Source organism: Anguilla anguilla, chromosome 6, assembly GCF_013347855.1.
Source record: "Anguilla anguilla isolate fAngAng1 chromosome 6, fAngAng1.pri, whole genome shotgun sequence".
Taxonomy (NCBI): Eukaryota; Metazoa; Chordata; class Actinopteri; order Anguilliformes; family Anguillidae; genus Anguilla; species Anguilla anguilla.
In genome coordinates, this window is record NC_049206.1 from 38,265,613 (window position 1) to 38,279,205 (window position 13,593).

A 13,593-nucleotide genomic window follows, 5' to 3' on the forward strand; every position below is an offset into this window, starting at 1 on the left:
ACAATCCAGCCATATAGGCTATCTTTCATAATAGCATTGCTGAAGAATAGCGTGATTTGCTTTTTTAAATCATGAATTCATAAACTAGCCTATTTTCATTTCCAGGAAATCACTAGCATCCTTTTATAACAAATCTAGGCTAACGCCCAGGTAACAGCTTTGTCACAAAGGTGTGTAAAACCTATTAGACATGTTATACATGGTTAGAAAGCTAATACTCTCACCTACTGAATAAATGAATTGTCAATCAAGCCAGACTGTACTAAAAAGGGGGACCACGCCGTAAACAACATGTGTGGTATTACGCACAGCTATTTTTGAAACCTCTGAAACCTCTCTCTTTCGCAACCAAGTCGGACTCTGCTGCAGCCGCCATGATTTTTTTAAAAACTGTAGCGTTGATTGGAGCCGACCAATGACTGGAGCCAAAAACGACTGACGTTACATAGCAATTACATAATGATATTGAAGAAAAACATTTGTTATAATGAATTGAAGCGTTTTAGAAATCAAAAAGGTAAATTCATAAAAAAAAAAAAACGATGCGTCGGTTTAAAATATTGATGTCGACGCATTTTCAGCGTCGACGTCATTGATTACGTCGACTAATCACGGCAGCCCTACTCTGCTTCAGTGATGCAGCCTGCTTTAAACAATGCAACACAAGATTATTGTATAGGCCTACATCACCGTGCCATAAAATCTCTGTCAATACTTACTATTTATAGATACCTTTATTTGTAAATATGGTCCTGTGGAGGCTGAACAAAGGGTGGACATATAGGCTGCTCACATGTTTTATGCAATGTGACCTCTACTTACTTGTGTTCGTTCACAAGGTAACTTGAGTCCTGGAATTTTAATATCTTAAATAAACCCCACAAAATTAGCCTTTTCTCCAACATGTACTGCTCCTATGCCTGCATGCACAATACCCATTGGAACAAACCACTGTTAACAGAATATTGTGTGAGCTAGAAGGCAAAGATTTCTGATATAGTTGCGTGGTCTTTACACACTTTTTGCCTCTATGGGTGTGATGGTGGACATGGGCCAGAAGGATGTTTATGTTACCAATGAGGGGCAGACCAAGCGAGGTATTCTCACACTGAAGTATCCTGTCAATGTATCCCACAGCATCATCACCAACTGGGGCAATATGGAAAAAAAATGGGCACCTTCTACAGCGAGCTACATGTGGCCTCCAAAGAACAGCCCACCCTTCTGACTGAGACCCCGCTCAGTCCCAAAAGCCAACCGTGCAAAGATGACCCAGATCAAGTTTGAGGCCTTTGCGTTCCTGCCATGTACATGGCGATCCAGGCAGTTTTTTTCGCTATATGCTTCTGGTCGTACCGCAGGTAGGACTGGTATGAAGACAGTAGCCTAAATACTTCAGATGACCCGCTTCAAAAGATCAGATGTGCCACCAGACCAGGACACTGATTCATGCACTGTGTTTAGGGATTGTACTGGACTCTGGTGACAGTGTGACACACAATGTTGCCATCTATGAGGGCTTCCCCAGGTGTAGAGCTGATGCTGTAGACCTGACTCAGTTCCATGACCCATGCATCCCTAATATTACATTATATAACATACCTCTAACCCAGTATAAAAGTACTCTGGATATTGGAAACAATACATTCTTACGGAGAACAAACTGATTTAAATACAACATTGAAATTTAAACTAATATGATGAATAATTCTGCGTGGTTGTCATACTGTAATATTAGGGATCTCCATGAATCTGCCAGTACAGTAGGAAAATACTGCTGTTTTATGTAAGCAGCTATTGTGGGACTGTCTATCAGAGAGAGAGCTGATTTAGCAATATATTGGTCATTTGACACGGGAATGGAATCCGCCGAGATTCATGAAACTACCTACCAGAGGCGTAGATAGGTATCTACGGCTCTGCTACCTACAACTGCATCATGGAGTGCGACATGGACATTCGCAAGGATCTCGATGCTAACAGCATCTTGTCTGGGGGGAGGGGTTCCACCACATAGCCCGGCATTGCTGATAGCATGCAGAAAGAGATCACCGCCCTGGCTCTCTGCACTGTGAAGATAAAGTTAAGCAGCTGACCATTCCTCTTCCACGAATGTCGACGCTTAGGCCTTTATTCACACGTGTGAATGCATTGTTAAATTATGCGCTGTGATCGCCAGACTTCTATGAGTTAAAAAAAAAAAAAAAAAAAAAAAAACCGATGGTTATGCCTGCTTTGTTTTCAGATCATCACACCACCTGAACGGAAGTTGTCATGGTTGTGCCTCCTCTGTTCCCGCCTGTTCCCGCCTCCCCATAGTTTTTGTCCTGTCTCACGTCCCTTAGTTTGGTTTGCCTGTGTATGTCTCATTATTCAATTATTTTCTGTCTCGTTATTTAATCATTGTTCCCACCTGCCTCTTGTTATCCCTCACTTCTGTGTTAATTGTGCATTATGTTCTCCTGTGTTTTGTTAGCCCTGTCTATTTAAGTTTTTGGTTTGCCTGACTCGGGTGCTGGTTCCTTATGTTTCTGCCTGCATTCCCACTTTTGTTTTTGACTGTGTGTTTCTGCTTGCATTCCCGCTTGTGTTTTTGACTGTGTGTTTCTGCCTGCATTCCCGCTTGTGTTTTTGACTGTTTGTTTCTGCCTGCATTCCCGCTTGTGTTTTTGACTGTATGTATCTGCCTGCTTTTGTTCTGCTTGTGTGTGTTCCGCCTGTCCGTATTCTGACCTGTCTGTGTTCCGCCCTGCTTGTGTTCTGTTCTGTGTTTTTGAGTTTGTGGTTTTGCCCCTCGTGGCCCCTTTGTTCCTGAGTTTTTTTGTATTCAATTCTTTGTTCAGATTTACCCCTTTGGAGTTTCGTGACTTTTTCCCACTCTGCGTTTGGGCCCATTTCCCCGAAAACCGTGACAGAAGTACTCAGCCTGGATTGGTGGGTCTATCTTGGCATCACAATATAGCCTACATTCCAGCCGATGTGTAAAAGACAAGTGCTTCTGAAGCCAGAAATACACAGATTTCTATCACCTATGGATACCAGCGTAAAATGCCTTCCCCTTACAAATACCAGTTTATGTACACGACAGCTTCACATACTGTATGTCTTTAGAAAATTAAAGACTTCTTCCTTCATCTTAAACTGGATGATACACCACGGTTAAAAAAGTTACGACTACAGACTCCAGCATAATGGCATTTGTGTAGCTTGTTTACACCCCTAAGTGCAATAAATATGTGGATATTATTTAAACCAGATTGAAAGTTAAGCACTTTGTTATCAGTACCGTCTCCGGTTGTCAATCAATGTCCCAATTTATCAACCACTTTATTTGGTATCGGCGTAATATTTTGGTAGGAAAAATGGTACCGTCTGTAACAGATTCTGTCCAATGTGCACTTTGAGGTAGACGACTGAATTAAATTGGTAATACCCCAATTTCTAAGAAGGATTATAATTTTGATCGTGTACTCATGCAGGGTATGGGTTGAATTAAAATGTATCACTTTTCTGTGTATGATTCAAACGTGTGACAAATTTCCACAAAGCCATTGTGCTACCTGTACCGAATTCATTGCGCTAATAAATGTTTGTGAATTAGTCGTGTTTAAGTGTTCGTCAGCACCTTGCTTAATCTGTGAGAGTTTTACTTGCCTTCACGTTTTGCTTTCCATTAATCAAACGCACTCGTGCTGCACACTGCAACAATGGAGTCAATCCATGTACCAACAGAAATAGTCTCCTGAGAAAATGTTAAACTCCGATTGTTTGAGCTGCGTCAATTGAGTAATACACTCTGACATGAGCGTGACAATTAACATTCCGCAATAGGAAGCCATTTTAATTTCCCTGGACAAGTTTATGATAAAAGTTTTCTTAAAATTACGTAGGCTGCATGAGCCCCGGAGAACGATAATTCTATTTAAGTTGAAACACGGAATTATTTTCGTGCTATTTCAATTTTCAGATGATATTAGCAAGGAAAATATGGTAGAAAAATAGAGCTTTCCATACAATATAGAACTCAAGGAAAGTGAAAATACTTCTGTCTTCATAAAACAAAATAGGCTACACGATTAGCTAGTCAAAACGACCAGTGAAGTTGCAGAACTATCCAGTAAGCAACTATGTGCGTTCATTTTATGTGAGGTTTATGTTCGGACATGACATGTAATTGGACATTATTTAAGGAGTTTATTCAAGAATGTTGTAGTTAGCCCATTCATGATAATATCAAATACCGCTGATGCTGCGCTGTCAGGGCAACACCACACCTACATTAAACAACATAGACGAAACATTGAGTAACGTTTTATAAGTACATAGAGGAGGCAAGTTGGGGCAGCACTGGAAAATCACACATGAGCATCTCAGCGGAACTTAATTCTACGACCTCATACGCGAATATACATTTACGTGAATTTTGGAGGATTGAAATAGTCAAATTAAAAACAGCAGTCAGTTACATTAAATTACTAAAGCAAGTGTAGACACTGTATTCATTGCATATTTAATACAGTTGCGGGAAAAAAAAGTGAAAAAGCAAATACGGGCTGACAATAATCTGTTCCCAGGTAAATTCCAACTAATCCAGCAAGCCTGAAATTATGTTTTACATAATCTAGCAATATGTTTAATATTGCTAGATTATGTAAATTTACCGTAAAATCGTCCATCCGTAAGTGTTGTAAACTAGTTACAGAAACATTGTTCTACATTGCGTCTACTCTAAGAAGGCAAAATGCACTGCTGAGTCTCCTATGGTGAGTTGTGGCTATTTTAAAACGCTCGACCTGAACTCCATAAAGTAATTAATCTTTCGGGATAACACTTCCACTTGTTCAAGTTTATCTAAGGCCTTGTCTGTGAACGTTCCACAAACACGAGCTTCATTAAGTCGCTAGAGCTTGAGCAGCAGGAAAAGAAAAATCATATCTAATAAATAAATACAAAATCAGGGCTTCATACCTTTCCTGATGCGGGCTACATAGACCACATTTTCACATTACGCGCGCACATCATCGCGTCTCCCCGTCACACACATAAGAACACGCATACACACACGCACGCGCGCGGTCAGAAAGATATGCATCCACGCGCACGCGAGTTTCCTCCACCATTCTCAAGTACTTTTAATCTGCGGCCGGTACTATTTTCTCCCGCCCAAACATACTTTGGTGCTGCGAGACTGTGAACAGTCATTTTAATTTCAGACGAATCTGGGTCCTGATATTCAGATAATAATGAAACAGAGAAATCCTGATGATTTGGCCGCTTTCCACCAACCTGCCCTCATGTGACGCAAGAGGAAACTACTTAAAGCGGGATTAGTGCGGGCAATACGTTAAATCCAACCTCTCTTCAGTCAGACAATGCAGGACTCCATTGCCTCTATTTTGAGGACCGGTTTCATTCCAACATTCTAACTCCAACAGGCAAGTGTTGGCTCCTCAAGTGAGCCTTCAACAGAGACAGGGAAGAGAAGGAGGGCCGCGGTGGCGTGTGATCAATGCATTCGCCAGATAAAATCAGACCCTCCGGAGACTAATTCAGGAAAGAATCCTTTCGGCAGGAACTCGCGCAGTGTGCTGTGTTCTCGCATCTCCGAATGAACAGACATGGGGGAATGGACCATCTTGGAGCGGCTCCTGGAGGCGGCTGTACAGCAACACTCCACTATGATAGGAAGGTAAGGCAGTTTTTGGTTTTGGCAACATGTATTCCAGAGGAAAGTGCTTGAACGCCGAGCAACGGGGAACATTGTGGATATAGCCATCCACGCCGTTTCAGCACTGGACAGTTCCCTAGTACCAGCGCGCTTAGGACTCAATGATGGCAAACTCTCATTATGTTTGAATAGGATTGCTTTTATTTTTAAACCATGCGCTCAGTATACGTTTATTTATTACTTGTTTGTTTGTTTGCTTATTTTTAGGATCCTATTAACAGTGGTGGTGATCTTCCGGATTCTGATCGTAGCAATAGTCGGAGAAACAGTCTATGACGACGAGCAAACCATGTTTGTGTGCAATACCTTACAACCGGGCTGCAACCAGGCATGCTACGACAAAGCATTCCCAATTTCGCACATCAGATATTGGGTGTTCCAAATCATTATGGTCTGTACTCCGAGTCTGTGTTTCATTACTTACTCTGTGCACCAGACTGCCAAACCAAAGGATCGCAAATACTCCACTGTCTATCTGTCGTTAGACAAGGACTCGGATTCGAACAAACGTGATAACAGTAAAAAGATTAAAAACACAATTGTTAATGGAGTACTTCAGAATACAGAAAACTCAACGAAAGCGGCCGAGCCAGACTGCTTAGAAGTAAAAGACATTCCCACCTCGGCTATGAGACCTACCAAGTCGAAAATGAGGAGGCAAGAAGGTATCTCAAGATTCTACATTATCCAAGTCGTTTTCAGAAACGCGCTTGAGATTGGATTTCTCGTAGGTCAATATTTCCTTTACGGATTCAACGTCCCAGCTGTGTACGAGTGCGATCGATACCCGTGCATTAAAGATGTAGAATGCTACGTCTCGAGACCAACGGAGAAGACTGTCTTCCTAGTCTTTATGTTTGCCGTGAGTGGGATTTGCGTAGTCCTGAATTTAGCAGAACTCAATCACCTTGGATGGAGGAAAATCAAAACTGCCGTGAGGGGTGTGCAAGCCAGGAGGAAGTCCATCTACGAAATCAGGAATAAAGATTTGCCCCGAATGAGTATGCCAAATTTCGGCCGTACTCAGTCAAGTGACTCCGCTTATGTTTAGCACTTGAAGGATAATTGACTGTTATGTGTAAACAGTAAAATGCAAAAATAATTCGATGGAAATTACGCTTCTCAGTTACAATCGTGAACTAGATGGGTGGATGGATTTTATTTGTCTTTATTAGACAAAATTGACAAACGAAGTAGTACGTTTGTTCCTCGTATTTATTCAAATGTACTGGGGTTACTTTTTAGTAAAATTTATACTTTGTAAGTTCTAGACAAAAAACCGTCATGTGTTCACACATTTACGTTTATACACGTATGTTTATACACACAACTCAACCTACAGAACTTGAAGAGATAAAATATAATTTGCACTAAGCCGTGGAGCCAAAAGCATACGGTATGTGATGGTGTTCTGATTATTGCCACCTCCTTTAAACACATACATAGCGACAAAATGCACAAGCATTTGGTTCTGTTTCAGACAACTCTGAATAATGATATTTAAATTATATACATTAGCATTATACGTTTTGTCGTCGTTGTTGCTGTTGCCTGTATTTGCACCACTGACCTTAACGCAAGTAATCATTTTGTTTTGTTTTAAAGCAGAATTGAAAAACACTGTCGGGCGGATTAGCTGCAAATGCTAAAGTCTGTGACTTTCTTAATTCTTTTATAGACCAAAGCGTACACCGCTTTCGTTTGTGAAGTGATTTTTTTCTTTTGTGTAATCAAGTGCCATACACATATACATGTATATATATATATATATAATATATATATATATATGTATATATATATATATATATATATATATATATATATATATATATATATGTATATAAGCTTTATTTATATAGCACCTTTCATACATAAAATGTAGCTTAAAGTTCTTTACATTCAGCACTAGGATCAAAGCAGTTACAAAAAATTGAAAAGATAAAAATACAGAATATATATATATATATATATATATATATATATATATATATATATCCGTTTCATATAGATAATAATCTTTGTCATTCTAAGCTATATTTCATGCTTGAATTATGGAAAATACCACCCTTCCAATTTCTTAATTTTTAATTCAATGAAAATGACAAGCAGAGCTCGCCCTTTCTCCATCCTATCCTTTGCATAACGTCCTTGTCTTTGTATATACGTAAATATTAATTCACGATCACTAGAGATCTAAATGAATAATAGTACAGCAATTTCAACAATTTCACATTTGAATCAGTTGAATCAAGGGCAATAATGTACCTGCTCTGGTGCTACTGTTTTTCACGGCAATGGTTCAAACTGACAATGAAAAGAAACAACAAGAAAAAAATAATAAGAAGAATTCTTCCAAAAATAAACTTAGAATTGATGTACAATAAAGGTGTGAGCAGTACTTTGCTTTTTGTTTACAGTGGATAGTAATAATTAGTCTGTCACAGTCAGTTGGAGCCACAGTCACTTGTAGTGACAATCCTCTAACAATTTCTGGTAGTGTTTTCTGGGTCTGCAATGGAATCACAAGTGAATATATGCCCACTTGCAGATTTACAGCTCCTAGAGTAATGAACATTCCTGACTGCTATTCCTCATGTTCAAGGCTGCAAAATCACACCTAGCTTCAGAATCACACCTAGAAAATCTGTTAACTGTCTAATTTTGCTGAAACATATGTTTGTGAAAATGGGTGTTATCTGAATGTGCTACATATTTCTGTGTGCAATACTTACAGCAGACCTTGTACCAATATGCTACCTCTTTTTTTACTACATCAGGTTGGAATAAATCTGATTTAAAAAATGAATAAATTAGGTTATTATTGGGTTTCCACATTGTCGAAGAAACAGAGCAGTTACCAGCATCTCTACGGCACATACAAGGCACACATTTGGCACACTTGGGACATGGCGGCCATGTGGCAGGAGTGCCGACCTACACTGGTCACGTTTTTGGGACCACCCCCTCTCTTTTCCCCTTACTTCTAAAGGAGGATGGGACACAGTGCTGGTGGAGAGGGTCGGGGTATAGATTGGGGCTCAGAGCAGGAGATGGGGTGCAGCAGGGGTGGGGTCCACACTTCATGAAGGTCAGTGAAAAACTGCTGAGTGGTGTGGCCTCACCCAGGAGAGCAGCTTCTAGCTGACCATCCAGGATCCCTCTCAGCTGGCAAGATGACTCTGCAACTCTGCGCAGAAAAATCGAAGCAAGCAAGCTTTAACAGATCACTCTCAAATTCAGCTGGGGCCTGAAATTCCTCTCAAATGCAGCAACAATAAAAAACACAACCTGTTTACTTGTCCTTATGGCATGGTGTAGATTGCTGTCTCTCTCATGCTCTTGCTCTCCATCTATCTATCTATCTATCTGTCTCTCTATCTACCTACTGTATTTATCTATCTATGTATGTATCTTTCTATCCATTTCCATGTAGCTTGTGCATTTTAGCTTTCAGATAAAGCCTGTGATCTTACTGTTGAAATTACAGCATATATTATGTGCCAGACCTACATCCCTAATCCCCATGCTTGTGGAACAGTTCTTCCCGCTGGTCAAAATCTGTATTTAAAGTAGCCTTTTCTGAATGCTGAAATTGTATGGGTTTATTTTCAGTGAGCTAGCCTGAATTTTAAACCATACGACAACGAAGGAGGCATCACTATACGCCACACTATCGGTATATTTGTCTCTCCTTCTGCATTAAGTTCACAAACTGGGAGAATTGCTCCTGCTTGTATGTATTTACAGAAACCATGACTAAACAGAGCAAAAGGTCACCCTCTGCTAGTCAGGGGCTCACTTCAATCTTGTGTGTATGGTGTATTCTGTATGTTGCCAATGATGGGGCGATAAATCCCAGATTCATGTACTTACACTCCAGACACACACAAGCCCTGAAGTCCAGCCCCTACAATGCACCCAGACAGTCAGAGGGTTGTCTCAGGAGAAAAGTATTTATTTCACATGTTTTAGAGTGTGCAAAATGGGTCAGGTTAGTTTTGAATGTACTGTGTTATACAGGAAGAGATCCTTTAAGTTCAGTGCTCACTTTATTTCAGAGAGGATGTGCATGAATACTTTAACACTACAGCATTATCAGTGGAAAAGCTAGTCTCACTGGCTAGACAGACTGTAAGTGAGTTTGACACAGTCAGGTTCCTGTGTGCTGCTGGATCCAAAAATCTTCCCCAACGTGAGGCCCAGAACTCTGCCTGATTAATACACTCCTCCTGTCCTCAGATACCACTGCAACCGCAACTAGTCTCCCTGACAACTTGCCCCATCACAACCAGAAAACCTATCCCTGTCACAACCTGACCCCTGACAACACGTTCCCACCACCTGTCCCTCTGATAACCTGTCCTTGTCTCCATCCGTACAGGACTATACATGACGGCACAGGGGTGTGTAGGGTCATACACGGCCATATAGGTCCTTTTCCAGTCCAAGGACCCATACCTGGACAGAGGTTCAAACCACCACTTGTTTTATAGCACTTTTTAGCACTGTGTTTATATTAATTGTTGTAAAGACCTCATAATGGTGTTACAAGTGGATATAAAACTAACATCATGAATTAGACATAACTCAGTGAGAGGAATGGCCCCACGGAGAGGCAGATAGTTGTTCTATTCAGGTGGAGATAGTGGATGACAGGTAGAGCCTTAAATCACTGGCTGCAATTTGCAAAGTGGGTAATTTAGCTTTAGTTTAATTACTGTTAGTATACTAATGCCATCACAAAAGTTGTAAAATGAAGCTGGAAATATATTTTCTCAGTAGAGCTATGCGTACATCTAGGGAACTTCTGCTGGAACTTCTGCAGACCCCTGCAGTAGTTCATGGACTGCCACCCAGGGCTGTGCAGGGCACAACAGAATCATATAGGGCTGCACAGTACTCTACGGGGAGAGTTATGGAGAGAAAACAATAATCATTTGTACAATAGCGGACAACCCAAACATTAACAGAGGACCGTCACCACCCCTGCCCGCCAGCTAAAGGAAGAGGCCTCACCGATCGAGTCCCCTTCCAAATAAACCATCACGTTCCACGCCATTTGGCAGCCAATTAACCGTATGTCTTTACTGACTCTGAGTGCTCCGTGGGCGCGTAGCGGAAACAGAGTTCCCTTCACACTCTCTTAACACAGTCGAACTCAATCAGAACAAAAAAAATACATCTCAATCTTTGTCCTCTTACATGGCTACACTCAAGAACAAAACAAATCCATCTCACTCTTTGTCTTCTTACACAGGTATACTCAAGAACAAAACAAAATCCATCTCACGCTTTGTCTTCTTACACAGCTATTCTCAAGAACAAGACAAAATCCATCTCCTGCTTTGTCTTCTTACACAGCTATTCTCAAGAACAAGACAAAATCCATCTCACGCGTTGTCTTCTTACACAGGTATACTCAAGAACAAAACAAAGTCCATCTCACTCTTTGTTTTCATACACAGCTATACTCAAGAACAAGACAAAATCCATCTCACTCTTTGTCTTCTTACACAGGTATACTCAAGAACAAAACAAAATCCATCTCACTCTGTCTTCATACACAGCTAGACTCAAGAACAAAACAAAATCCATCTCAATCCTTGTCCTCTCACATAGCTGTACTCAAGAAGAACAAAAACAAATCCACCTCAATCCTCATCCTCTCAAAAAGTTAAACAGAATTTGATCAGAACAAAGAGCACAAAGCTACAACGTGTTTGAATTTTTATTTCTTTCTTTCTTTTTTTTTTTAAAGATGGTCACATGTACATACAATCTTTTTGGTTGGTGCATAACCAAACAATGCAATACTATAAAGAGCAATTAAGTTCAAACAACACAGAATTATACACTTCCATGGTCTGTTGCCAAAAAATAAAAAATGTAATTGTAAAATCAGCATTTATAATTTATATAATCAGAGCACATTATCTATGTTCTCTACCTATACTGGGTAAGCATGTAATAATGAGCATCCAAACTATTGGAAGCCAGTGTGATATAGCAAGTTTTTAACTGTGAATCCAACTAGAAAAATAACCTTTACATCCAAAATCATTTAGATTTTAGAAAACTGAAAACAATATAAAAAGAAAAAACATGGTAAAAAAATATTATAAAAATGTTTATAATACAATTGTTATTCACTCAAATCAAACCATAACCTTACACAACCTTAAAGCAACATTGCACAAAAGATGTTCTTCACAGGAAGGGGGCACATTAGTGCATGCCTGTTGTGTAAAATGCCTGTAACCCATACTCCCCCTCTCTTCCTGAGAAAGAACAGGAGGTGGGGGTACATTTCTGCCTCCTTACTGCTCCTCTCCTCCTGTTCTTTCACAAATGCTGAAAGCCACACCCCTGTTATTCACAGGATCATTCCCCTAAAGCACTCACACTCCTTAGACCGAAAGTGACAATTCTAACACATTCCAGGCTATCCTCCTGAAATCAGAGTGATAATCTTTCATCTTAAAACAGGGAGCTACACATATGGAATGCTGAAAAGTTCAGTCACACTCCTGAAATACGTGGAACCACTAAATATAAGGGGCAACACTATTGGACCACTTGCACTTAGATTCGTAACTACTTAGATGCATGCTTGTGAAAGTGTGATACTCCTGAAACAATTAGACATTACGTCCATGATTCTTTGCTCATTTTGACGGTTTGCAGTTTCTCTTTAAGAGACATAGACCCTCATGGTTAAACTGCAAGCACTGTGAGGATGTTGTGTCAGACTTTGGGAGAGCTGTTTCCCAAGAGAGAGAGACATAGAGAAATAACAGGTGTGATCTTTGCAGGTAGTAAACAGATAATGAACTCGCTCCTCTGTCTGTTGGTGCAGATCTACAGAGTATATCTGCTGACAGTTTAGTGTTGTTTTCAAAACTCACAATTAATCACCTTCTGTAGGTTTTGATGAGTATTGTTAGAGCCTTGTGTATTCTCCTAGTTTATCCCACAGCAATGCTTCATTACTGTCACCATAAGTAAAAAACAAAAAGACAACAGCTGTGTATAGCTGTGGTCAGGAAAGCAGAATGGGGCAAATTAAACATTGGTCAGACCTGCATGGCAAGGCCATGTTTTGCAACCCAATTGTACAGTGGAGATCTTTTGCTGAAATTCAGCTTTGAATGCTTCAGAAACAAGATTGCATCAGAGCAGAAACTGTACACAAATTTTACAAATGAAAAAGCAGTGCAGTTTAACATTAAAGATGCCAACTGGAAAGTAATATTAATTATAACACAAACATAAGGTAACAATACAGAATTTTCATGTGAAATCACATCACTGCCACTAAATAATTTCTCAACCTGCGTCATGGCTACAAGGCTGATCGACAGTCATGATGCAACCACATTTAACACTTATAACTTATAACATCAGTGTTTTGTATCCATTGAATAACCAATTTCAAAAACATCCACTTCTGCCCCACTAACTGACATCAAAATAGTTGATGGGAGAATAGCAATATCATGTGAACTTCCACCTGACAACACTTTTTTGTGAGTATGGTGCATTATTGTGCTTGATAAGCAATAGCAAAAGCAAAAGGCCTGTGAATATGATTATTTTATTTTCATTCAAGTCAAAAAACATCAATCATCTGTTTTTTTAGGCAGAAAAACTGAAATACTCATGCTTGGAGTATTCTGGAAACATAAAATAGAAGTAAGTGAAAAAAGGACCTGATTTACGTGGTACCTTAACTGCGCACGCACTTCTTCATTTTATAGAAGGGGGAACACTTGTACGGAGTGAGGAAAGATGGACAAGAGCCAATGGGCTTCTTTTAGCCGTTAATGAGTCACATCTTGATTGAAGACCAAGTCTTGTGGCCTGTT

At 40.0% G+C, this 13,593-nt stretch overlaps 2 protein-coding genes across 2 annotated transcripts; both read left to right on the top strand.

Annotated features, from left to right (window-relative positions):
- The first annotated feature begins 1,024 nt into the window (after positions 1-1,024).
- On the top strand, positions 1,025-2,345 carry LOC118230185 (actin-like). Its single transcript, XM_035422997.1, is given in 7 exon segments — positions 1,025-1,172; positions 1,175-1,245; positions 1,247-1,292; positions 1,295-1,329; positions 1,331-1,361; positions 1,465-1,530; positions 2,320-2,345. Coding segments are annotated over 7 exon segments (417 nt in total). The 5' UTR covers positions 1,025-1,030.
- Positions 2,346-5,130: 2,785 nt separating this feature from the next.
- On the top strand, positions 5,131-7,536 carry gjd2b (gap junction protein delta 2b). The gene is made up of 2 exons (XM_035421356.1): positions 5,131-5,689; positions 5,936-7,536. Exons 1-2 carry the CDS (start codon positions 5,619-5,621, stop codon positions 6,777-6,779), a joined length of 915 nt encoding a protein of 304 aa, XP_035277247.1. The 5' UTR covers positions 5,131-5,618; the 3' UTR covers positions 6,780-7,536.
- Positions 7,537-13,593: the final 6,057 nt, after the last annotated feature.